Source organism: Rhamphochromis sp. 'chilingali', assembly GCF_963969265.1.
Source record: "Rhamphochromis sp. 'chilingali' genome assembly, chromosome: 19".
Lineage (NCBI taxonomy): Eukaryota > Metazoa > Chordata > Actinopteri > Cichliformes > Cichlidae > Rhamphochromis > Rhamphochromis sp. 'chilingali'.
In genome coordinates, this window is record NC_137946.1 from 29,639,667 (window position 1) to 29,666,071 (window position 26,405).

Consider the following 26,405-nt stretch of genomic DNA (forward strand, 5'->3'; position numbering starts at 1 on the left):
GTGGCTTTCTGTACCCTGTATTCATAATTGTTTAGGATATATTGGTTTGCTTAATGAAAGAGGGTTGCTTAATATTTACTTGGTGGTCAGCGCAACAAGATGGTCACAGCAAGATGGTCTTGGGTTTGAATCCACCATCTGGCATTTCTGTGCATATCTGTGTAGATTAACCGTGGGTACTCTGGCTTCCTCCCATGGTGCAAAGACATGCAGCTGGTGGGGTTTAGTTAATCAGTGATTCTAAATTACCCATAGGTGTTAGTAGTTGTTTTTCTTTCTGTGTTGGTCCTGTAACGCTGTTAATCAATTACAAACAGGGTTGCCTCTTGTCCTGTAGCAGCTGAAATAGGCCTCTAGCTATATATTTGAATGAAAGTCTACCCGTTTGCTGCATTTTCTTCTAGTGACCACTTGAGGGCACCACAACAAACCTTTTGCTCTACAGGAGATCCTGGAAGCTCAGTGAGAAATTAGTGATACTGTGCACTGTTGTTTTTCTTCCAATTGTTTACACAGTAGCATGGTGTTAGCACTGCTGCCTCACAGCAAGACGGTCCTGAGTTCAATTCCACCATCAGGCGGGGTCTTTCTGTGTGGAGTTTGCATCTTCTCCCTGTGTTTGCGTGGGTTCACTCCGGGTACTCCTGCTTCCTCCTAGAGTCCAAAGACATACAGTTAGTGGGGATAGGTGAACTGGAAACCGGTAGAGATGGATGTTTACACAGGAGACTCCACTGCTGTGTAAACCCTTAAACTACCTTCCCGTTAAAATATATGGAACAGAGGAGGTACTTTAGCCTGAGGTGGTGCTCAATTACTGTCATTGTGAATTAATGTTTCAGAATAAGGAAACTGTTTGGGCCTCATAAATAAATAAATAAATAAACGTGTTCCTTAAAAACTCAAATTTTGTGACTTGAATTCAGTACTCCACCTGTGGGAGACCACACTTTGGCAACCACTGGTAGGGTATTGCATTAAAAGTGGGCAATTATTAATTAGGTTAATTTTTAAAAGTTATTTCACATTGCTGGTTTTGACACTTGTTTAATACTTTGAATTCAGAGTTAATATACCAACATTTTCTGTTTAGGTTCAGTTATTTGTCCTGTTTGTAAAGTTTATATTTCTGTGTTTATTTTGTTTTGTCTGTAGATTCATCCTATTCTACATCCTACTTGTACTTGTGGTTATTCTGAGTCTATTCTTTTGATTTAAGGTTTAACTTTTACTTTCTGTTTTCTAGGTACCCTCCCTCTGTTTAAGCCTGGGTTCCTTTTGTTTCCTTGGTTAGTTCCTGTTTTACTTTGAAAGGTTATTTCTTTTTTGTCCTGTGTCAATTTTGTTTCCTGTTTTGTCTTCTCCTGTTTTCACTTGTTGTTGTGTTGTGCACCTATGCACTTATTACTCACCTGCTGGACATGAGACGTGTCAGATAACTCCCAGAATCACTAGACAATGATCAGCCTTTGAGGTGAGGGCTAACTTTCTCATCAATGCCAGTATCACACATTTCACTGATGCCAAAAAAAGGTGCATGTCATAGCAATATTACTGAGTCCACAGTTAGAACAACCGACATCAGCAGCACTGGGACATGAAATCCCACGAAATAAAGCAAACATTGGCAGATGCAACCAGCAGATACTGGCCACCATGATTTTCTTCCCACACAAATTACAACAACTGCTGCTTGCAGTGCTTTGCAATAATCACTTTCAACTTGGTGAAACGTTTAAAAACTAAACTAAAACTGAGAATCTGATTGGTTGGTTATCACCATCTACTCATCAATGTCATAGTTGTAACATCTTCCACAGACAACATCAACAGAGTTTTCCGCTTCAGAAATTCCCTCTTAAGTGTTTTAATCAATTAAAATGTTAAAATTCAGCTGCCTTCATATACAGGAAGAGGAAATGTATTGCTTTGAAAATATCTTTTCAAAATAACTTTGATGGAATTTTCTGCTTTTCTTCCTGAAAAAAGGCCCTTCATTTGTACTCTCTAGCTTTCAATTATGACTAGTCTTTTATAGTAATTACTATGTATGTTTACTATTTGATCTCTACTATGTACAGCACAACCCGTGTTGTTTTTAAATGTGCTTATAAATATATTTAGATTTTTTTTATTTGATCTTACAACTCCCAGAGACCAGCCATTTGGCTCTCTTTGGTTAAGTTAGTATATTAAGCATGGCAAGTTTAACCTAAGGTTTGGCGCCCTCTTCTGGGGTTAACAGGAAGTTTGTATACTAGTATGTGGACCTTTTATCAATATACACACCAAATGAACATTAAGAGAGATGCTGTTTGTTGTTATAATTACGTAAAATCTCACAGAGTGCACTTGGTGTAAGCAATTAGAAAAAAGGGTCAAAAGTGTATTTCAAAATGTATCTGAAGCTACATGTGGCATAGCAGCCTATGTTAGGCAACTGAACTGAGCATCTTTCAAAGATTTTTAACCTAAATCTGAACTTACACACTATCAGGTACTTGACTTGGCTTACATGGATGGATCGATGGATGGAAATATGATCGTAGGCAGAGACAGTATAAGAGACGAAACCGCACGCAAAGACAAAACCTTTTAAAAACAATTAAATTCATTCAGATGAATTTCTTCTCAGATGTTTTTATAGGCTGTTTATTTACACAGCACCAGCTCACAGCACCAGCTCACAACAACAGCGGCGTCAGCAACTGCTTTTCAATACGAGGAAAAGACTCCATAACACTGTGAGCAAGCACTTGGTGACTGTGGGAAGGAAGAACTCACTTCAAACAGGAAGAAACCTCCAGCAGAAGCAAACTCAGACAGGGTTAGCGATCTGCTGCCACAGGTTTGGGGGCTGAGGGGAAAGATAAGAGAGAAATTGTTCATTGCATCATGGGAAGCCCTTCAACAACCTGTGAGTCAAAGATACTGAGATAATGCTCTAAAGGGCTTCCTTAATTTTACTGCTGAAACTTGTGCTGCTGAGATGCGAGACTTGATTTGTTCTTCAGCACTTCAAACCACTGAGACCTGACTCACTCAACCCCATCTGACATTTCTTGGATAAACTGTGAGCCTTATTACAGCATCAATAGGTTCACTAATGTGCCTGAGGAGAATGGGAGCAAATCCCCATAGCCGGGCTCTAAAATACCTTCCCAGAGTTGTTTAGGTTATTATAACAGAAGATTAACACTGAGAGTTCAAATGACGTGTTCAGCAGCTACTTATGGGTATGATGTGTAGCTGTCCGCATACTATTGCTCATATAGTCGAGTCAAAGCTTAAGCATTTCCCAGATTAGTGGTGTCAGTTCATTATATTTATATAGCACAGTGAGGTATACAAGCCATCTACATAATAATATTAATAGAATAGGCCGCAAAGGACTATGAAAAAATGCAAATCATGATATCCGCCAAACATAGAAAAGGCATCAGCATGACAGCAAATAGACGAGGAGTAAGAACATTTATTAAAAATGTTATTAAGCTGAAAGAAATACACTAACCAAGTGCATTCTTTTAAGATATCGAGAGAGGTAGAGGGGGACTAAATACAGTTACCTCAGCTGTGCTATGATTTAGTTGAAGGAAATCCATTCAGGATTTTAAATCATCCAGACAGTCAGAAGTGTTTTTCATTAAGTAGGTGCTGTCGAGTGTAGCAGGTAGATAAAAGTGAGCAGAAATGCACAGTAGTGGCAGAATATTTTATTTCTTAAAGACAGAATAAATAAAAGAGGGCCTATCATATTGTGCATACATTTGCATACTGTTATGGAGTGATTTATAAAGTTGTGATAGGAACAGTTTCATATTCTTTGGCTCTTTTCATTAATTCACAGAAAGTATGCACCAGTCAGAGTCACAAGAGTATAACAAAGGGTCACAGGCTGACCTGAGCTGCCACATTAATATGCAGTGTGCCCAGATAATGCCTTTCTGTGCTTTGTAATAATGGCTCAGTGTTTCTGAGTGTGTGGACGTTGCCCCCTCAGCCTGCTTTGGAGGGGAAGTGACTGGATTATGCTCTAATCTCATTATGATGCCGCTGCCATGTGAGGGCCGACTGGAAGGATTAGAAACTGAGGGCTCAACTTCGACAAACCAGCTGACTGTAATGACTGCTCATGCACACTCTTATGGTGCGTGTCAACAGCTTACACGGCACTGACCAACAAGGAAGGACCATCCCTCTCGTCTATCAGCAGTAGATCCACCTCCATGGTAACCATGGTAGGTATCATTTGCTTTTGTAATTTTCTGCCTCTGTGCATCAACAGCCTTCAGACTGGCAAGCCTGAAAACATTTGATAAATGATGATAGGCAGAAGCCGGCCAAGTCTGGTGTCAGCCTCACCCAGAAGTAATATATTATGGCAGCATCAGCGTAACTTTGTGCTGAACATTGGGGGGATCGAGATCTCTGTCTAAATAAATAAATATATCTGGGTAAATTCCCAGATGATTATACATGCAACTATTTTGCTGGTAATACCTGAAATGAGCAAAGAAAATCAACAGCCTATTTATGCAAGATAATTCATAATTTTATTGGGGGGGGGGGGGTGTTATATTGGTTGTGTCTGATTATTGGGGGGATCATAACCCCCCTGACCCCCCTGGAAATTACGCCACTGTATGGCAGGTTTGAGTGTGGATGGTGGGAGATGCCATGAAAATGTTTTCTGATTCATTAAAATTTGCATTTAAACATAAATAAAGTATAAGATGATAACGCCTGAACTTTAAAACAGAACTGCAGAATTAATTCATTTGGGAAATTTGCTGGTTTTGTGTCTGATGTTCATGCTTTACAAATTTTGTGTTATATATACACCTCCTATTTAATATAAAGGCAGCTAAAGATAAAATGACAGCTTGGAGGAAGTCATTAGTTGCCTCTAAAAACATATTTATTTATTTACAAAATTACCTTTAGTTAGCAAAATTGTTTTACATTAAATTTACTCTATTTATAAATCATTTTTTCTCTGTGTAAAACTTACTACTTTACATAGCATTTTTTGTAACATAGCATTTTATAATATTTTTTTATTTCAACTTGTTGAGTTCCTATATTAGATTTTTCAAATTTTTTGTATCTATTTTATCTTTATTCTTTTCTTTTGTGTACATTTGACCTTGTTGAGTTATTTCTTATATGCTCTTGGCTATCTTAGCTTAGTTTAGCTTAACTTAGCTTAGTTTAGCTTAGCTTAGCCTAGCTTAGCATATCCCCTAATCATAGCTATAGCTAGCTAACTAGGTATAACACATTCTTGTTGCTTTAGGCAACATATAATCATATTATATAATAAAATCACATAAATTACAACAATATTTCAAAACATTAGCACCACTAAATTCAGCTAATATCTAATATAAAATTGGGCAAAACTATTTTAAATGTAAAGAAATAAGTTGCTTTAATGAGACAAGCTGGTTGGTTGACTTTTTGGCTACCTTGCCTGAACATAAAACGCCAAAAGGTTTGTGACTGTATGCAACCAGCATTACTTCTTTGTTTATTGCTCAGTTATAACATGTTGGCATGTAACACTGGGTAGCACACTGGATATATAATCATTGATTTACCTCTTACTGGAAGTAGTTTTTTTTTCTTGATCAGGTTTTCATATTATGATTGTTTTAAGCCTCTGGACTAAATATATAAACATTAGATAATTTTGAAACTGATCATTTGTGTCTCATTTTTGTAAAAAAAAAAATTTTCCGTCAAAAAAATATGAGGAAAGTCTTCATGATATTTCTAAAACATAAACAACAAGTGTTAAAAGTAGAAAGAGAACCCAACTTAGGCAAACGAAGTCGAAATTAGAATTCCTGAGAAGGACATTTGCCCTGTAGCTGTAATATAAGAGGTCAAAACATGTCTCTGCATAAAAAAAACAACCCTGAGTAAATTGAGCAGATTAATATGAAACTAAAACGATTTCTGCTGGGAACCCCACACTTGCAAAATATGAAATTAAATAAAATTAATAAAAAATATGCTTTTTTTCCATCGTCCTTTTGTAACATTTATCACCTGAGGGTGTTTTATTTCATTGCTCATTTTAATTAAAAATGCAAAGAAGTGCTCACAAGCATTTCTTTCTTGAAATTTCTGCAGAGTGAGCTGGATGTTTTTTCCAGTTCCACAAAAGGATGACTGATTTAGGCGCTTTTCTTGATGATTACATGTTTCGTTAATTTCACTTACAAAAAGCTAATGAAACTCCTGAAACTGTTTCTCTCTCACACACACAGGGGTCCACAGTACCTTTAGTTTTTGGGTCAGCCTGTTGCCGCCAACATACCAAAGGTCTGTTTTGGAGAAATGACAGATGAGAGAATGATTAAGCTGTCTGACCAACCGGGATATGTGTGTCACACAGATGTCAGTGTGTATACATGACAGTAGGTGAAGGTCTGGATGAGGGACAGAGATACGCAAACACGCGACACAGATGAGACGGTGATAGAGACACAATGTTCAGGAACACTGGCGTTTCTTATCCTTCTCTGTTGTTGTTTTAAAGTGGATACCCTGCAACAGGCAGTCCAGAGGACTGTATTTCTTCTTCTCTTATTTCTGAAAGAAGTGTTTTTTTCCCCTTCTTGGCTCCCTCGGTCTAATCTAAGCAGCAGCAGAGTAAGTGGCATTTTAAAAGTACAGCAGCTGTGACTATGTCAAGGTCTGAGGAAGCAGTCAGAGTCTGATACAGCAAGAAAAAGGCAACATTTTCTCTACTGGAGAAGCAGGAGCAGGTTCAACAGAAATACCAGTGGTGAATCTAATCTGTGCAGGCTGCAGGCTCTGCTCTGTCTTCATCCTCTACCTCCTCATCCTCCGCTCCAGCTGCAACTTCACACCCTGCAGCAAAGGAAAAAATCTTCGACTAGTTCAGCGCCTGGCTGTTCTATAACCTGCAGCACTCTCAGGTAAATGCATGGAAGTGAGCTGTGTGTGTTGTCACTGTTTATTCAGGAGGAAGGATGTGTGGACTGCAAAACTGAATCAATGTAACACCTCACAAAAATTGACTTTGACAGTGAATGAAGAATTTAGCTATTATAAATGTGGCTTAGATGCCAATTAAGGATTTAAGTATCCATTTCACATTATTTTTTACAGGACATAGTTGCCTTTGGGAAGGGCATCTGTCAAATCTCACATGTGGAGCTACCCACTGTGGTGACCCTGTCCAAATAAGGGAACAGAGCAAAGTTTGTCAGTAAATTTAAAGATTTTCAATGAATACTTGAATTTCTTTACACTTAAAGAACGCTGATTTGCTTTTTGGTGGGTTACTGTGCATTGGTTTTAGTGGTGTGAACTGTATGAACTAAAATTACTTTGATTTCTCTGGTGGGAATATTGTTCAAACAGCCAGTGTCACCTGCCACTGTGTCAGCGGTAGATTACACAGATAATACTTGAACTGAACCTTTAGTCATTCACTAAACACAAACTGGACCAAATAGGACAGAATAAGAAATCTGTATGTGAACATGATCCAGAATGGCCGATGATTTCTTTGAGTCAGAGCTCATTAAAGGAGGACAGAGGCAAACTGTAAATCTGTTCTGTGGTTCTTTTTGTAAAACATGGATGCCATGTCCTCTGGACTAAACAGGAAAAATGGTACGTGCTTTACTACCTCTGGAGTTGGTAGCTTGGTTCTATGCAAAGTTCAATACATGTTGCCATTCAGATGACACCTGTATCAGTGAAGGCTTTTCATACCTCAGAGTGACAACATCCCTCTCCCGAAAGTCCAGACTTGTTAAAAGAAGACAGGGCACTGTATAGAAGTAAATGTGCCCCTGTTCCCCGTATTTTATACCCCTTAGTATCAACAGAGCAGCGCAGAAACACCACAGTTTACCTGAGTATCGCTGACTGTGTCCATGCCTTCGTGACCACAGTCTACTAATGGCTGCTTCCAGCTTGATATCGCACCAGGTCACAAAGCTTGAATGATCCCAAACTGGCTTCTTGAACCTCCACAGTCATCAGATCTCAATCCACTAGAACACCTTTTGGGATATGGTGCACATCAAAGATTTGCATCATAGATGTGCAGCCAACCAATCAGCTGAAAGTAAAAAAGCACAAAGTTAAAATGTTAGCATGGATCAGAATCTCTAAGCACTGTTTCCAGCACCTTGAATCAAACCCAGAACTAACAAAGTGTACATAAGTGTGCATGGCCGGTGAGTGTATGAGAAATGAAATGTAATGATGTTCATCTGAATGCTGCTTAGCTTCCTCTCCTGTGATTACAAGGTTAGCATTAAACTTAAAACATTCAAGTTACAATAAACTGTAACTGAAAATCCAAGCTACTCTGCACACAACACTTGAACTAAATGACATTAACAAAATGTGAGAAATGAAGAACTAAAAACAAAACCCTCTTTGATTTAGGCTACTTTTAATTAGCTAGTATAACTGGTTAGCTTGCTACCTGACAATGCTAAAGCTAAAACTAATTCTAAAATTAAAGAAAAAAAGCAATAACGTTTTAAAGTATTATCTAAAATATGAATCTTACTCTGTAAAATCATCATGAATGTTATATCATCTAGTATTTTACAACTTTTCTCTATTAGCATACTTAGCAAGCTAACAAAACTAAAGCCTGTTTTTTTAATATTACAACCTGATGTTTTTAGGCAATAAATCTCCATTTTAAAAAAGCACATATAACAAAAGTATTTACTATATTTTGTATAGTAATGTGACCAAATTACAGCTATTGTAATTACATTTCTTTAACCAATATTTTTCAGCTAATTAATGAGAATTTTATATAATTTAGTTTAACTGGTTGCCTTGGGGTTTTTGCAGTTATGACAAAATTATTATTTAGTATTCGTTTATTTATAGTATTTAATAAAATATTTCTGTGGGTTTTGCAGGAGCTCGTCTCTTCTGGTTGCTTCTGGGTGATCACAGTTACGGCTATGGCATCAGCAGCTCTGGAGCTGATGGGCTTCTTCCTGGGCTTACTGGGGATGCTGGGGACCCTGGTGGCCACAGTACTTCCATACTGGCAGATTTCTGCACACGTTGGTTCCAATATTGTCACAGCTGTGGATAACATGCGGGGCCTGTGGATGGAGTGCGTCTATCAGAGCACGGGGGCCTTCCAATGTGAGACCTACAACTCAATGCTGGCTTTGCCTTCGGACCTGCAGGCTGCTCGTGCCCTCATGGTCATCTCCATAGTGTTGTCTATCCTTGCAATTGCTATGGCAACTCTGGGAATGCAGTGCACGCTTTGCTTGGAGAGCTCTGGTGGGGTTAAGAGTCGTGTCGCCGGTGCAGGTGGGGTGTTATTTGTCTTTGCAGGCTTTCTGGCTCTCGTACCCGTGGCGTGGACCACACACGAGGTGGTTAAGACCTTCTACCTTCCAAATGTACCTCAAAGCATGAAGTATGAACTCGGAGAGTGCCTATACACTGGGCTGGCCTCTGCACTCATTTCCATGCTGGGTGGGGGGATGCTATGTGTGTCATGTTGTGAAGAGCAGGAAGGCGGCCGTGGGAGACGCCACGGAGGCGGATATCCGTACCCAGTAGGAGGCGGCATATCGAGCACAGGTGTACGAACAACCTCACAGACCTACCGCAACCCCACCCTGCAGGTGGGGGGTGTCAATACCCCCAGCAGGGGGCAGACACTAATTCGTAGTGCAAGTGGCAGTTCAGAGTCGGGTACGCATGGAGCCCAACGAGCTAGGAAGCCCACTGCAGCAGGATATGACATCACAGGATATGTCTGAGGGGTCCACCTGTCCATTACACCTTTAACTGTAATTGCCTCACAGCTTAAGTTTAATAAATGTATTCTTATAGTGTATCTAAATGAATGCACATTGTCAGTGTTTGCTGGATTTTTTTGAGAAGCAATTGTGAAATTTCAACAAAATTACACAGCAGAACTATTAAAGTTGTGTTTCTGTACTTGTTTGACCTGTTGTCTATAGTTTTCACACGTTTGCATTGATAGAAAATTGTCACTTTTTTATCTTTATTATCAGTCTTTTACTATCCTTGTGAAATATAAACAAAGTAGACAAAAATGTAGGAAAAATACATGAAGACATTGTCAATAAAAACAGTTTATGAATGGTTTTCATTACGTGAACGTGTTCTCATTAGCTACATAGATGCCTAGCTTTTGCTGCATGTGCAGAAATCTAACTAAAAGTTTTCTACATAGCAGCCAAAATGGATGTTTCTAATCTAAATCAGAAAGAATACTTCTCACAGTACTGTATTACCTGAAACCGATGTTGGACTGTGCCTGCAAAATGTAAACTATAACTATAAATTGTATTAATTTCCATCCTATTTGAAAATTTGAATGCATTTTCAAAGAATTACAAGTGCCTTGTACATTAATATCAGTGTATCACAATGAGATTTCCAGTCATGCAAAATATAAAGAATATTTGTTAAATTTGAAAAGGGAAAATCATGATATTAACGTCTTTAATCTGAATCCTTTGTAACGACCAACAAGGGGCAAATTAAGCTTGTATAGAAGTCCCCCTATATGATTCCCTTAGCAAAGACTTTACTGATGACCTTATGAGTCTCACTGAATACAATTCAAAAGAGCAATAAATCAGTGTACGCTTCAAGTTAGGAAGTCTTCACAGCACTTTGAAATTCATCATCTCAAAGCTTTAAAAACTGGACTTTGCAAACCAATGGGTGACAGCACGATGGCTGCATTCATCCTTTATATACAGTCTATGTGTACATTGACGACGACACAATGAAGTTGGAGTTTTTCGCTGGACAAACTCTGTGATGACACCATTTTTAAATGACCACAAGCATCCTTTTCTGCATTGTACTCTTTTGTATTTGGAAATAAATGTAAACTTTTCCTACATGCCTTTTGCAGAGCTTTTCTTTCCTCCTACACTGCTTTTTCCCTCAGAATGGTTTTGCAGATACTAAAGACAGAAGCAAATGTACTGACCTAAATGAAAAGCACGGGTTAAACTAGTATACGCTGCTAAAAAAATATTAAAGGAACACGTTTTAATCCGAGTTTACCATCGAGTCTTAAACCTCTGCGATATTAATCTGGTCGTTTAAGTTGCAGACTGGGTGTTAATCAGTTTCAGCCGCTTTGGTGTTAATGAAGTTAACAACAGGTGCACTAGAGGGGCAACAATGAGACAACAGGTGGAGGCCGGTGACATTTTTTCCCTTCCTCATGTTTACGGACTGCATTTTTTCACTAGATTTGCATTTGGATAGAGTCAGTGTCACTGATGTTGCACATGCAGTCCAACTCCTCCAGGATGACACACCAATATGCTTCATTGCCAGGTTTGCTGTGTCTCCCAGTGCAGTCTCAAGAGCATGGAGGAGATTCTGGGAGACAGGTAGTTACTCTAGGAGAGCTACAAAATGACCTCTGGCAGGCCACTGGTGTGAATGTCTGACCAAACAATCAGAAACTTTGTGAGGGTGGCCTGAGGGCTCAACATCCTCTAGTGGGCCCTGTGCCTGGCAATGTGAAATTGTGGCAACCTGTACTTGGGAGGACATGCGACACACGGGAAAGGGTTTAGAAAGGCTGTGGAGAACATTATGCTGCCTGTAATATAATCCAGCATGACTGGTTTGGTGGTGGGTCAGTGATGGTCTCGGGGTCACTGAGTGACCCATGTGCTCGCCTAACATAAACTCAACCACATAGCATCCATTTGTTCCAAACACACTACCCAGTCCATACCAGTAAAGATATCCAGCATGATTTTTTCCCCCATTGAGATCTGATGTGCTTTCAAAGTGGTTTTGCAGGGACCGTAGACAGAAGCAAACGTATTGACCGAAAGGAAAAGCACAGGTTAATCAATAATGGCTCTGATGCATCAGGTGTCCACAGCAGTGAGTCAGCCTGTGCCAGTGTTTGATGAATAAACAGTGTGACTTCCATGAACTGCTTTAAAGAAAGCATTTAGAGATGTAACTTTTCTTAAATAATTACTCTGAAGCTGACAAATAGGTGTGACATAACCATTAGAAATAAAGCAGACTATCTGACACTTGAATGGCCTTTTAAATTGCAGCAGTTAATATTTAAAGACTGCCAGTGTTGTTTGCGTTTAGGCTGCTGTTTCCCATTTTCTGAACGGGAAAAAGATTGCAGCCCTGAACCGAGGGCAAACAGAAATCCAACACAAACAGACCTAAACAAACAAAACCCTCACTTTAGTCCGATCAATAAGCAGTTTGAGTTTGACTAATAGCTGCATTGTGAGACCGCTCACTGGGTCAGTTTGCATCCACCAAAATGCGATAAAGGCTCTGAGATCTGAGGCGTGAAAAGTTGCCTCAAACTAGTCTTTCTGCCCTTTTAGCCAAAGTCAGCTTTAATGTCAACTAGAATGAATCCAAAATATTAATTACACACAACATATATCAGCGTATTTGTAACTTCTGTTTATGCATAAAATTATTAGATGTACAAGGACTCTTAAAGCTATATACATTATTGCAAGTCTACATTACAGTGCAAGTGATACTGAACAGACATGCACACTGTGGGGGACACCAGTGAGGATTTCTGTTCATTTCAAGTTTTAACCTAAAATCCTGCACACCACAATCCCCTGACCCCAAACATATTTGAGAAAGAGAACGCCGTAGATAAGTAGACAGAGAGCACGCACACCAAGGCTGTGTGAAAGACAAACACAAACTCAAAACACACTTTGAACCCTCCTGAGCACCCCTGTGTCACAGAGGTGCACGCAGCTCTTATGGGAATGTAAACACCTTGTGAATGAGGTCTGTCTCTGTTACTGCTGTTACTCAGAGACACCTGCTGTGAATAAAGGTTGTAGACATTTCCACAGGGGAGATGATACATACACCGTTCTATCAGTATGAACCTGGACTAACGCTGGGTCTGAGAGAGCAATTAACTGCTGCGAGAGCTCATTGACTCTCACGCAGAGAACATTTTATGATCCAAGAACTAAGGAATTACTCAACAGGCTTCATGCCCTGGAGGACGGGGCTGTGGCCCCCCCACACCCTCTAGCAGATCATTACATGAAGGAACCTTTTAAAAACAAGCGCGTCCATGCTCACAGGTGTACACACGGGTGATCACACCCACAAACTACACCCTTTTTGGCTCCTACCTCAAAGCACACTGTGTTCTGTTGATCTTATGTGCTGCACAATAATGTTTAATATTTAGTATTTACTGTCATATTCCCATATATCATTGTGATGCTGGTTATTCTATTACTCTTGTTCTCTTCTGCTTGTTTTCTTTTTTCTTTCTCAGCAGGTGATCCAGGTGATTGATATATGCATTTTTTATTTCTTTTTTTTCTTTTTTTCTGCTCATTCTGTTGGTTTTTGTTTTTTGCCCTTCTCCCCCGTCCCTCTTCTCAGCTGTTTCTCTTTCCCTCTTTCTTTCTCCCCTTCTTTCCCCCAGTCAAGTCTGTCCCGTATTCAGTAAGTGAAAATAAAATAAACAATAAAAGGTGAATCAAATGGACCATTACGGCAAGGCTGGGATGGTCAGTTTGGTAAAGTAAATCCGTTGGGCATCTTTCTTTGCCTTTAGACAACAATTCTGATGGCAAAAGAGCCAAACGGGACAGGCAAAAAAAAAAAAAAAAAAGAAAAAAAAAAAAAAAGGAATTACTCAACAGTGCTCTACAGTAACCAAATAAATATACTGAAGATACCAGCTGACCGACCAATACAGCATGAGAAAGAACATAATCATAATGTGTCGGTTTACTAAGAGAAACAAAAAAAGGATTGATTGGGTTCATTCAGCTACCAAAAGTGAATCTTATATTTGTAATGTGACATAAATCATCAGGTTAACTGGAGTTTAATATGAAGTACCCCTCCACATAATGTACTTTCTGTTGTTTATATTTTATTGTACTTATATGAAATTAAAATATCATTGAATTCAAACTATTAGAACTTACAGTAATTTGGTCTTAAAAAGTGAAATGTTTTACTCCATAGGAGTGCCTGCAAACTTACTTTTGGCTTAACAGCAAAGGAAGTGCAGCTTAGAGCTGCTGCACACTAACAAGATGAGAACAAGAACAAAAAAAAATGTTTAGTTTAAATTAGTTTCCTTTTTTATTATCTGTCAGGGGAATGCTTTTAGATGTTCAGAAGAGTGCAAAAAAGTGTCCAATATAGCACCCCAAAGTAAACATACCACATGCTGGCTGTGACAGAGAGTAAAACTATTGTTTCCTGCTTATTTCTTTTATTTTTGTTAGTTTCATAAAATAATTTCTAAAGTCTAGCTTTTACTTTTATTTAAGTTAACAAAAAATGTTTTTTTTTCAACCTTGATTTTAGTTTTTAGTCTCTCAAAAAGCTGCTACTTCATATCCAGTCAACTTCTCTTAACCTTAATGACCGAATGGCTCCATCTAGTGCCCACATATGGAATAGCAGTAAACTCACACCTAAACCACTAATGAAACCTTCACAGAAGCCCTGCGTGTTAAACTGCAGTGGAAAATAAAGCAGCTGTAAGAAAATGTATATAAGCTGAAAACTGTGGATTGTGTGCATCGACTAGGACTGCTTGCTCAGTTAGTTTCACAACAAAAAAAGACATTTCAAAAAAATCTTGCTACAAGTCATAAAATAATTATTGCTTTAAATAATCTAGAAAGAGAACATTTGATAAACTCTAAAGTAGATACAGTAATGATGTGAAATGATGAAGGGCGTTTTTATATATGAAACAAGTTCATGTGAAGTCTCTTCGTGTGACATGAATCAGATGCTTGAGCTGACTCGAAAAACAAAAAGCTTTTCCCGAGAAACAGATTTGTGTTACTGGATGCTTTAAGATTCTGGATCATTTAAATACGTTAATTATCAAAATAAATGACACACAGGCGCTGCTGATAATAATAATAAGCCAACAAATCCAACTTTATATCCACAAAAAATAAGTACACTGTGACATTAGTTTCAGCCATTCACAACAGTCTAATTTACATAAAAAACATTTTTCTTCTGTTTATTTATTTCTTCTCCTCCTGCCCTTCCTTCTCCTTCTGTTTCTCCTCTTCCTGTCGTTCACGGCCAAATTCGACCACCAAAGGTTTCCCAAGCAACCGGTATCTGTGGACTAACTGCAAGGCATTCTGGGCCGTTTCAGCATCTGCCAAAGAAAAAGAAACATGCCAAGTAACACCCCAAGGAAAGAACCAAAAAACTAAATAAGGAAAATAACAACTCCCACTCTCTGGATTTCCGGTTTCATGAGGGGAGAGTCTGGAATGAAAGGACCCCCGTGGAGCTGCAGAACAAATGTAATGTATGTGTTTTGAATCTCTGTAAGGTTTTCTTGTGGCCAATTTTCATCAATTTATCATGTTTTTGTTTTTTCTAGACAGAATGTGCATGGATTGATGTTGATTGTAGTAAAAGACTTTTCTGTTAAGCCTAGGCACGCCATAGCACCACGAGCTGCTTTCGTGGCTTCCGCCATTTTGATTTCAGGCATGAAGCCACCAGTAGCAGCAGAGAATTTGGAGCAGGAGCCTCCTGATACCAATCCCCTTCAACCACTACACAACCACCTGCTCTTTTACACACAGGGAGGTTTCTGTTGTGGTTTAACTACGCCTCGAACGCCTAGTTACTGTTTGTGCCAGGTGCCATCCATAGTGAGAATAAAAGAGGTTTCTTTAGTAAGCATAAGGGGAGGCCCAACAAACAATAACACGCTCTAACGCCTCACAGACAAAGCAGCCATGCCCCTAACTCTAATATCCAGGTGGACGAGTCATAAAAACCCCCATTCCCCTTCAGTGGAGTGGAGAAAGTCCATCCATAGGCTGTAAGCATACTTGTTAACATGCTGTTTAACATGCCCCTCTTTCAGCCATTGAGGTGGTCCCATCAACAAATTGGATTTTTTGGTAAAAACCAGCTGGACCAATCATGCTTTAGCAGAATGTCAGCATTTTGGGCGCAGACTCATTTGCGATGCTACACTTGCAAAAACTGAAACAACATGTAGTTTTTTTTGTGTAGAAACTAGTATAAAGAATTACTTTAGCTGTCCCGTTCATTGAGTACTATCTCCTTGAACACCCCCTGCTGCACACCTAGCTGTATTGCAGATAATTTTGCCCTCAGACCACCCGACTCTCACCTCTTATCTTTCTCACCTGGCAGAGTGATGAAAGCCTGACCCTTCATCCTCCCAGTCAGCACCCGGTAAAGCACCGGGGGCCTGTCCATCCTCTCAAATCTGGAGAACAGCGCCACCAGCTGGGCCACTGACGCCTGTGGGCTCAGGTTCTTCACACACAGGACCTACACAAAGAGAGAGAAAGCACAGTGAAGCTGGTCATGTTCTGTAGCGCCCATCTCTTGACTGTCGCACTGTGTCGTGTTGAAAGTATATCTGATGATACCAGGATGTGGCCCTCTGTTTCCAGCTGCAGCTTGGATGTGCTCGCAGGAAACTATAATTACAGTATACAACAATTATCATCAAGCTCAATTTACAAGTGAGTGCCTCTCAACCTGCACATCTTAAAGGTTGTTAATTGCTGTGAGATGATTTGTTCCATTTTAATGTGTCATTTTAGCAGCGCTACTGTGCAGCCAACATACAGCTTCACTGTGCCTTTAATGTTATCCTTATGGGGAACAGGGAATAAATACACCACACGCAGAGGTGGATGTGCACACTTTCAGATGATGTAATGCCTTTATGTTAGATAGAAACAACAATCTGGGAAGTGCTGAGAGCAGAAACTGTGGAAATAATCATTTGGTGCCACAGCTGCCCTAAAGATAAAGGAACTGATCTTTCAGGATCATCGTGAAAGTGTGAGGTTTACAAAGGTAGCTGCTGAGACCTTGGAGGGTTTCCCCGGCTGGTAGTTTCGGAACCTTGGAATGCTCCGGATCCCTTCTTCTGATTCCCGGTTCTTTAGGATTTCTTCATCTGTAATTGTCACAATCTCCCCCGTCACAGTCAGTGGTCTGCTTGGCCCCACCTTTGCTGTTCCGCACAAGCTGCTGATTGGCTGGCTTATATTAATCTGTCTCGGAGGAGCCAGTCGCAGATGCTCTGGTTTGTTTTCAACATGCTGCTGATTTGAGGTGTCTGAAACTGAGTCTGTCTGGACGGATGAGCGACTGTTTCCAGCCTGCAGGTCTGACGGACTGTCAGAAGCGTCTCTCGATTGATTTCTGTCTGTCTGTTGGTTTTGTGATTGGTCAGATTCAGCTGTGTGTGGCGCTCCTGTCGGTTCTCCCTCAGATTTGTGTTGTGAAGCTTGTTTCACCTCCTGCTCCCTGAGAACTTCTCTATAGATAGAGTCCAGTGGGTCAGAGGATGACGCCCCCTGTTGGTTCTCCTTCTTATCTTCATCTGTGATGGAAACAACACAGGTTACACTTTCCTGACATGACACAATTATGACAGATGACTGCAGATTTCTTTTACATTTTGAAATACCATACCGTACTACGGTAAAAACAAGTACAATTATTGTCTCATGCTGGGTCAAAGGACGGGGAAGATAAATGTGTTTCAAAATGGACAACTTAGGTAACTGTCCCCTCTGAACTCCTGCTTAGACTTCTGTATATGTAGGAGCAACGGGTCATATGACCTGAGAGCTTGGACAGGAGTGTAGAGGTAAAGCAGCTCAGAAAAGACCATTTAAGGATTTAAAGACAAATACGAGAACTCTGAAACTGACTCTAAAGAGCACAGACAACCAATGGTGTGAGGCCAGAACAGGTGCTATGTACCTTTATTTACATGTAAAGCAAAAGGCACGATGCAGCTTTTTTAACTAAGCGAAGACATAAGAGGGAAGACTGGCTTTGTCCAAAGTAATCCAGTCGAGATCTCAAATGGTTACTGTCTCCAAATGCTGCCTAGAATGGATAGGTTTTATCTTTGCCAAGCTCCTTACCTCAAAAAAGCCAGACTTCATGTCATCAAGACCTACAAGATGTATTTTAATTGAAAAGCCATCCTTCCACTTTAACAGGACATAGATCTGAGTATCATTAGCATAGCAGTGAAAATAGATCCCATGCTTTCTAAGAATGAATCCAAAAAGAAGAAGTGCAAAAAGCAGTGGCCCTAAAATTGAGCCTTGTGGGACCCCATATGGCAGAGCAGGAATCAGAGCCAGCAAGGCTGATAATGCTCATCTATTTTTCTCTGCTAGGAGTACACAGTTGTAAGTCAGTAGCGGTTAATTTTGATGGTTACTTCAAACTTTCTTCTCCTGAATGGCTGCCCCTTGAACAGCATGTGGGCGGGGCTTGCGTGCTTCAAATGTTTAGATTGGGGATATCCGCTTTTTTTTTTTTTTTACATGATATAGACCTAATAGTAGAAAAAACTGCCTGAAGTGACGTCTTTAGAGCCGCCTGAAGTTTCAGCTTGTACAAACAATGACCTCATTGCTGTAAAAGTATATTTATGGCTCAAAATAAGGAAGGGTTCACTTTTTAAATATAATTTAATAATTTTCAAAGTGAAAGCAGCTGTTGCCTCTCAGATGAGAGGTCAACACTGGAGCTTCCTTACTATCAGTTCCACAAAGAAACCACAACTAGTCACTTCTAAAACAGAACTGAAGCTGTGTTAAAGGTATCATGTATGGCCCATAAAGTCAAAATCATACAATCCCTATTCCGGCAACTCTTTCAAACTGCTGTAATGCTCTCGATCAAGACTCTAAAGTGTAATATTTGAGTTTTGACCTGTGACTTCTTTTTCACCAACAACTCTGTACCTCGATGATAGAGCGCTGTGAGGAAACCCAGGCGGTCATTCCCATGAAACAGGGCTTGTTCAATCTCCATCTCCCGGCGTGACAGCGGCCGGCTGGACGCAAAGCGTTGTGGGCGGGACAGAAGCTCCATCCGGGCGGCGATTTTGTCTTTAATTGCCTGCAGGCGCTCTTCCTTTGCACCTGGAGCTGCACACACACCGTGGGACTGTGTGGGAAGAAAGGCATTCATGTAAAGGACATGTGCATTAGCCTTGCTTGAGTGTTTTTCTCTAAAAATAATCCCTCTAAACTTTCGAGAAACTCTTACATTGATGCAATAAAAAAAATTGTGCATACTCTGAGATGAAATTGGTGAAAAGATCCCCACAAATTCATAAGGAAAAACCTCAAAGTCTCTGAGATTTAAGTTACGCATTAACCAGTGAAAACTTAAATACATGATCATGTTGGAGAAACTCTACTATCTCGTTTACCCAGGTTTCCCAAAAAAAAAAGGTTTTGGACACTTTTTCCGAAAAGTCTTTGACACAGTTGTATAATGGACTCACAACATGTTTTGTGGTGTGGAAACACTCCACACCACAAAACAAACCCAGCCTCTGCTGTTTGGAGCCGCCTCTCTGTCCTCCGGGGATGTTTTACCTTCTCTGCTGTCTCTGGTGCATCTCTGCTCTGCCACAGCTGGATCTCGGTGTCATTCAGGCCCAGCTCCCGCAGGCTGGCCAGTTCCTTCTCCCCATCCTGCAGGGCCTGGAACTGGGAAAGGCTCTTCACTCCTGCTGCCTGCTCCCCAAACGGCCGATAAAGCGCCGCTGGGGCGAAGCACTGCCTCTTGGCTACACATCTGTTAGACAAAAATGATTTCAGAACGAGATCAAAACTAAGCTCTGGAAAAGCAGCTGTAGCCTTATCTGAGACTCTGGTTTAAAGGTCACATGGCGGCTTCAGATGTTTTAGAAAGAGAAAAGACTGTGTGTGTTTCTGTAGCCCCGAGGGCTGTGCTGCTCTGTGGGACAGTGAGGATAACATGACACAGCATCGGACGCTTTTGTTCGAAGCACCTCACAGTAAGAAGAGTGTGGGATTTTTCTTTTATAAAGCACAGAGCGTTCAGTACAATTGAAACGGCATGGCTTTGTCCTCCCACTGAGTAACACAAAAACAGGTCTGATTCTCTCGCTTTAATGTTTATATATTATAACTGTGTGACACGAATTTTATCCAGCGAGAGGTAAACCACAAGCTCGCCAAAACTAAATATATATCAAGCAGATCTGACTTCAGTTTGACCAATAAATGATATCAGTATTAGATTTAAAACTGAGCTGAATTAAAAGACAATTTATGGATTTTATGTCAATATTGACAGGGTTCACAGGTGATCAGGGTCCTTCAGCTGTTCCACACCCTTACTTTAGAATAGAATATCTTTAATTCATTGTAACATTTAACACATACAAAGAAACTGAGTGCAATTCCAACATTGCAAAGGTTGAAAAGTGGGGAACACATATACAAAGCACTAAACTACTGCATTTAAACTTCTTGCCATTTAAATCAAGAGGTGATCAAACTTTTCAAGTTGTATCTCCTAAATTTTGAAACAGACTTCCACAGCTCATCAGGTCTACTGAATCTTAGGTTTGAAAGGGTGAAAGATTATTTTTGGCTCTTGTTCTTCTAACGTGTGTATGCAGGAATGAATATCTGATCATGTGTTTGAAAGTCTGAATATGTATATTTATCTTATGCATTTATTATTATTATTATTATTGTTATTGTTATTGTATTTATCTTTATTTTTTTAATTTTTGGAGGGTACCTTTCAGTGAGTGCATAGTGTCTGTTTTTGCAGAATATATTGCTATACAGCATTTGTGTAGATGCTAATGCACTGCAGGAGGTCACAGTGTGGTAGATGTAGATGAGGTGTTATATCTACTACTTGTCCTCAGTTCACTTAATAACTGCAGAACTGAAAGAAAATCTACATGACATTAGGGACAAACATTGAAGTTTGTGTACATGATGTGATATTTCACCATACTGGACTCTAAATTTTGCACTGTGCCTCAACGTTATGCAGACATCATGTATAATGCTTTCTCCTGTTCTGACCGTTCAATGTCGACGTCAGTGTGGAGCTGCTGCAGCAAGAGGCCATGCAGCTGCCGCTGGCCCTCGGTCTCCTGCTCTTCCAGCAGCGGGCCATCCTCACAGGGTCGCCGGGTCACTCTGACAAATTTAACACAGACACACAGCAGTTCAGAGACTCACTGGATGCTGATATAAAAGAGATATACCTTTTAAAACTGGCTAAAAAGGCCACAACTAAGTTCACAAGACTGAATCAAGTTGGAGGTGTCAACTAGTACGGCTTTCTAGAAAAAGTGCCTGAAATCACTAAACCACATCTGATGCAAACAACAGTAATAACATCTGTATTTATTTTAGCTTCCCGGAATTCTCAAAATAAAATTAACAACATTGTGAAAAATGACCTCAGATCACCTGCTTACAACTGGTGCTGGGCCATTGTTGACAGTAATACCGGTATAATGTTGGGCAACGATAAGAAAATGAAATATCGCGATAGAATATGGGTAAAACGCGCATGCGCAGTGCCTTTGTTTTCATACACACATGGCGGAAAAAGCATGGCGGCGACGGAGAATGAGGAGGGCGAAAGTGGATTGTTAAATGAAACGGATGAACCAGAATTGGTTTGTAAAAATGCAAAAACTTCAGTGGTGTGGAACTGGTTTGGCTTTCGTCCGTCAGACACACAACAAAGCACTATCTTTGGTAGAGCATGCTAGCGGGCCGTCGTTATTACCGTGTTTTTTGGAAAATACGGCACACTTAAAATCGATCCTTTGATTTTTCTGAAAATCGACAGTGCCCCTTATAATATAATATAAATATAAATTTGTCTAATGTCAATTATATCGTCAGTTATATCGTTATCGCAAATTTTCAAATGTATGTCGTGATAAATATTTTTGGTCATATCGCCCTGCTCTACTTACAACTGCTAAGAGATGAAAACCCCACAGGACTGAAGGAAGATACAAACACAGAGAATCAGAGAAAGTCCTCACATTAGCGATAATGGGTATTTTTGCTAGAAAAATGATCTAAATGATCTAATATGAGCAATTATACCAGGCCATTGCAGATTTGTGAATTCAATAAACATGGCTGTATTATATGGACATTAGAGACTGTTGATGCTAATTTGTATTTTTTTATTAAATTGAGAATCTGGCAGACAGCAGACGCATATATGTTTTTTTGTCATTGTGTTTTTGAAAAATCCCTACCTCTATTACCAATAAATACCTGCTTTTTTCAGCAAATCATTAAACAATTTACTTGGTAAATTATTGTAAAGTAAATACTGTCTTGGAGTGCCTATCCCTACATTATAAATGCTTTTATCAAGTGCCAGAATTAGTTTGGAATTATAAATCTTCACAAAACACAGAATATTACGCAAGCTTGCAGTAGGTTTTTGCAATATGCACTGATATATGTATGTAGATGCCCTGCAGGAGGTCACACTGTCATATCTACTGCTTGTCCCAGACTCTGGGGTTGTCTGCAGCACTGAAGGACTGTGGGACTTGTTTTAAGGTTAAAGAAATAATCTTACAATTTTGAATGAAAAAGTACTGTTTTGCTTTGAGTAAAAGTGCCAGTTCAATTCTCTGGCATATCATCTTCTTGATTTTTTAGCTAGGAGACAAACATGGGCACACATATTCCTTACCATCGATGCTCATTTGAGCACTGGTGCATCATTATTAGATTTCATTCTATAAAATTTGTTTTAAAGATGTAGTACTGGATTATTGGATAACACATAAGACTCTTTTCTCAAAAAAACATCTTCAAGAAGTTTCAGGCAAAAATTATGACTTAAATATAGACTGGAGATAGCTTGCATCAGCCACATGCAATTTATGTTGCAAACATGACATCACCCATTGGTTAGTGAAGTCTCGTTCAGAAGCCTTGAGGTGCGTGTTTTTGCTGTCGACGTCTTGGTGTTTTGAGACCACGCGTGAGGATTAAGGGCGCGTTTGGAAAAACTGCATCCTCACTAAATTACGAACACATACTGGACATTCATCCTTTCTGACTCTTAGAAAGACCAAAATTCACAAAAAGATCTTATTATTCTATTAAACATTGATCAAAACTAGTGACTCAGCCAATCATCAGGTCATCAGGAAAGTGTTCACTGAGGTCAAAGAGAACGAGAGCACAAGCCAGTTTTCTCTTAACTTCTACAGGACTGGAAGTCTTTTGTTCTGTTGCGCATTAAACAGAATAAAGGTTTAAGGCACGTCTGAGTTGACTTCACTGTGTCTATCATTTATAATGTCTATTTCACCCAAAACTAAGCGTCCTTAGCCAGGTAGCCTAAAACACCCACTACAGCCAACAGTTTGTCAAACAGCTCTGCCTACTTCCCACAAATGCCTTATCTCTAGATGCCAGAATCTCAACAACACCTGGGTGTATGTCTCATTCCTCTAAGTCATGGGAGTCTAAGGAGCCTGGAAAGAAAGCGACTGGACTTCTTTACGTTTTGGGAAGATGTCTACTTCAGTTCCACAACTTACGATGTAGTCTTGAGATTCCTTCCCAGGCATCTCAACCCCCACTCACATGTTGCGTCTGGTGACCTCAATAAGTGACATAATAGGGTGAGGCAAAGTTTTACAGTGGTATCACCTTGGCTCATGTGATGAGGCACACGATTAATAGTGGGTCAACAACCCTCTTGACGGACAACCCTCTCTAGGATTCATATACCTGGGACTCTCCACGGTTTGAAGAAGCCTCTTGTATTAGAGGTGAAACGTTTTCACAAAACTTAAAGAAGTCCAGCCATTCTCTTTACAACCTCCTTAGACAACAGCTGGATGTGAAGAAACATCAAAGTCTACTTGTACAGTGACCTTTTGACATCTATTAAACGTATAGACTTACATACGCGTTAGCTTGGATGTTGCACCCGGTGAACATGGATTTATACATGTTTATTTAAATGGAAACTATGGTGTTTGTGTTTGTGTTTTTCCACTCTCTTCTGCATCTCCTGCACACATTTAAATGATCTGACATACTGCTGCTCCTGTTACCTCTCCTTACTGTATTTTCGATCCACCATAAAGCAGATCCTGTATTAAGTAAGAAAGGCCAGAAAAAATTTCAGGCTTTAGTTTTTGAGATATTCACGCTCAAATGCAAAAGTGCAAAAAGAAGTGGATGGATAGGCCTCTTTAAAAATAAATATCTATGAAGGTATTTAATACTGAAGCTAAAATTTCACAGAACTCAACATATATGTCAAATTAATTGGAGCTGGTCGAGCAGAAAATGATCTAAAAATCTGATGATTTGAGACGGAACGACCCTGATGTAACACAAATCTGCTACTTGTGAACATCTCTATGTCTATCACATTACCTGAAGAATACACGCACACACGTTCAGGGTAAGGTAATGTGAATGGGAAAAGAACCAGAAGGTAGGTTTTTGGACTATTTGAACACTTTCACCACAGCCTCCATCTCATCTATTAATCCTATTCCTCCTCCGTCACGTCGGCCCTCTGCATGTCCTCCTTCACTACATCCATAAATCCTTTCTGCAGTCATCTTATTTTCCCCCTGCCAGGAAGCTCCATCTTCATCATCCTTTGTCCATTATATCCACTGTCCCTCCTTTGCTCACGTCCAGACTATGCCATGTCTCCAAGCTGCTCAACCTGACCTGTCTCTGTGACACACGCATTCCTAATCCTGTCCGTCCTGGTTACTCCTCATTGGGTAGCCCTCCTGACACACCCACCAAACGACAGAAAACAGACCTCGGAGCAGTTGCACACATTTTTCCCCGCACTGTTGTACAGCGTGATTTCAGCCCCAGGTAAATTAGCCCACGTTAACTAGTAAACTCTGTAGGGCATGCTTCTCCAGTGCAAAGAATTCTGCTTATTTTTATTTAGATATTTAGCAGTTTTTGAATTTAGAAGGTACATAATCATACTTTATTTGTGCTTTTGTTCACGGTGCATTTGTATGAATACAACATGAGTGGTTGCTCTGAAAAAGCCCAATGCTATCCCACCTACAGAGGAAGCCAAAATACAACCTCACCTTGCTTTTGGTGTGCAGGAGATGACGCTAACGTATTTCTGTTATTTTTAAAAAAGATTTTTTAACATTATCCAGATCGAAGGTAACGGAAGACTCTCCCACGAGACGGGAGACGGTCCGTGCTTAACAGTAATCTACAGAAGTGCTGAATAAACATGTAAAAGTAGTTTGTAAAGCTGCTAGCCTGACAGATGAGCTAACGCTACATGAGTTTAGCTGCTATCTCCATGACAACATCCTGAGGTAGACGTAAAAGGTACGTAACGGATTTACATTGTTATTTTTTTTCCTTACAGCGTCGTTGACCGGGGTCTAAAACCCAACGTGTTTGATTCAAGTGGCACAAATGTTTGAAATGAGTAATATACAACAAGGATAACTGAAAGTTTTGTTTACCTCCTCATGTTTCCTGGCAGAATTGTCAGTTCCGGTGTGGAATCATGGGAAATGTAGTTTGGACATGTAGTCTGCCAATAAAGATTGAATTGAATTGAATTGAATTAATAAAGACAGCGTATCGCACCTATGTGTGATATTAACCTAACCCCAAATTATGGGTATTTGCGGAGAACCCCCCCCCCCCCCCAGCAAGAACATTTTTAATGCAAAACCGGGATTACTAAAAAGCCTGAGGTTCTTAGACTGCACATTACACACTGCACATCTCCTCTGCATTATTTGGCTCCGTTTTGCGCTCAATATGCAAATTCTCATCAGTCTTGACATGCAGACTACATTTTTTCCTTTGTGCAAAATCCCTATTGAAGAAAAAGAAAAGAAAAACATAATAACGCCCTCGCACTTGCCACACCCCTCTCTAATACCGAGGGTGTGGTTATGACTACATCTTTCACCCGAACTGGCTGTGCCTCTCCTCCTTCCATCTTGGCTGTGCACGGTGTCACATTTATCAAACCGAATGCTGCAAAGCCTCGATACATTTCCTAACGCCCCCACCCTCCCCGCCCAGCTTAAGTGTCCTCAATTAGCTTGCTGGGTGACGTCAGTAAGGTGACATGGGTGTTTCTCTTCATCGTCATCCGTGGGCAATAAGCTGCTGCAGCACAGCATTGGTGCATGGGAGAGGAGGTAATGTGGAGAGCAGTGCTGGTAGATGCAATTAAAGCCCCCCACACCTCCACGCCTCTCTCTTTGCATTTGTGCGCTGGTGCTTCTGCAGCAGCTCCTCTTGCACTGCCCGCCCGCCCGCCCGCTGCCGGTGTCGGGTCGCCGGCAGAGCGGCCCCGCTCCTCTGCAGGGCTGCGCAGCTCCTGACTGACAGAGAGATGAGGGGTGGGGACGCAGGGTGGGGTCACAAGCAGGGAGAGGCGGAGGAGGAAAAGGCAGAGAGAGAGAGCCCAGCCCTTGAATACACGGCAACAACACGCCGACAGAG

The 26,405-nt window shown here is 40.3% G+C and overlaps 3 protein-coding genes across 4 annotated transcripts in view; 2 read left to right on the plus strand and 1 right to left on the minus strand.

Annotated features, from left to right (window-relative positions):
- Positions 1 to 6,775: 6,775 nt before the first annotated feature.
- On the plus strand, positions 6,776 to 9,803 carry cldn2 (claudin 2; the record flags this gene model as incomplete). Its single annotated transcript, XM_080867256.1, has 2 exons — positions 6,776 to 6,953; positions 8,937 to 9,803. The coding sequence occupies exon 2, from the start codon at positions 8,982 to 8,984 to the stop codon at positions 9,801 to 9,803; it is 822 nt and encodes a 273-aa protein (XP_080723382.1). The 5' UTR covers positions 6,776 to 6,953; positions 8,937 to 8,981.
- Positions 9,804 to 14,955: 5,152 nt separating this feature from the next.
- Positions 14,956 to 25,482, minus strand: rbm41 (RNA binding motif protein 41). Its single transcript, XM_080867166.1, has 7 exons — positions 25,406 to 25,482; positions 20,955 to 21,071; positions 19,479 to 19,680; positions 18,837 to 19,041; positions 16,932 to 17,449; positions 16,233 to 16,380; positions 14,956 to 15,217 (listed from the first exon to the last, which is right to left on the minus strand). Exons 1-7 carry the CDS (start codon positions 25,411 to 25,413, stop codon positions 15,078 to 15,080), a joined length of 1,338 nt encoding a protein of 445 aa, XP_080723292.1. The 5' UTR covers positions 25,414 to 25,482; the 3' UTR covers positions 14,956 to 15,077.
- The window catches only part of klf8 (Kruppel like factor 8), an 87,975-nt gene continuing 86,262 nt past the window's right edge, over positions 24,693 to 26,405 (plus strand). Inside the window, exon 1 of one of the 2 annotated variants that reach the window (XM_080867170.1) lies at positions 24,693 to 24,779. The gene's annotated coding sequence lies outside the window, so the exon portion shown is untranslated. Of the gene's footprint in view, positions 24,780 to 25,246; positions 25,266 to 26,405 lie in introns of those variants that run through there. The other variant, XM_080867171.1, reaches the window with a different exon arrangement.

What these genes read in the sequence shown, in the direction of transcription:
- rbm41 (XM_080867166.1), bottom strand. An exon ending in ACTGACGTCGACATTGAACG is followed by an intron (nt 19,681 to 20,954) that starts GTCAGAACAGGA and finishes TTTGTCTAACAG; the next exon opens with ATGTGTAGCCAAGAGGCAGT. An exon ending in GGCTTTCATCACTCTGCCAG is followed by an intron (nt 15,218 to 16,232) that starts GTGAGAAAGATA and finishes TTTCTTTGGCAG; the next exon opens with ATGCTGAAACGGCCCAGAAT.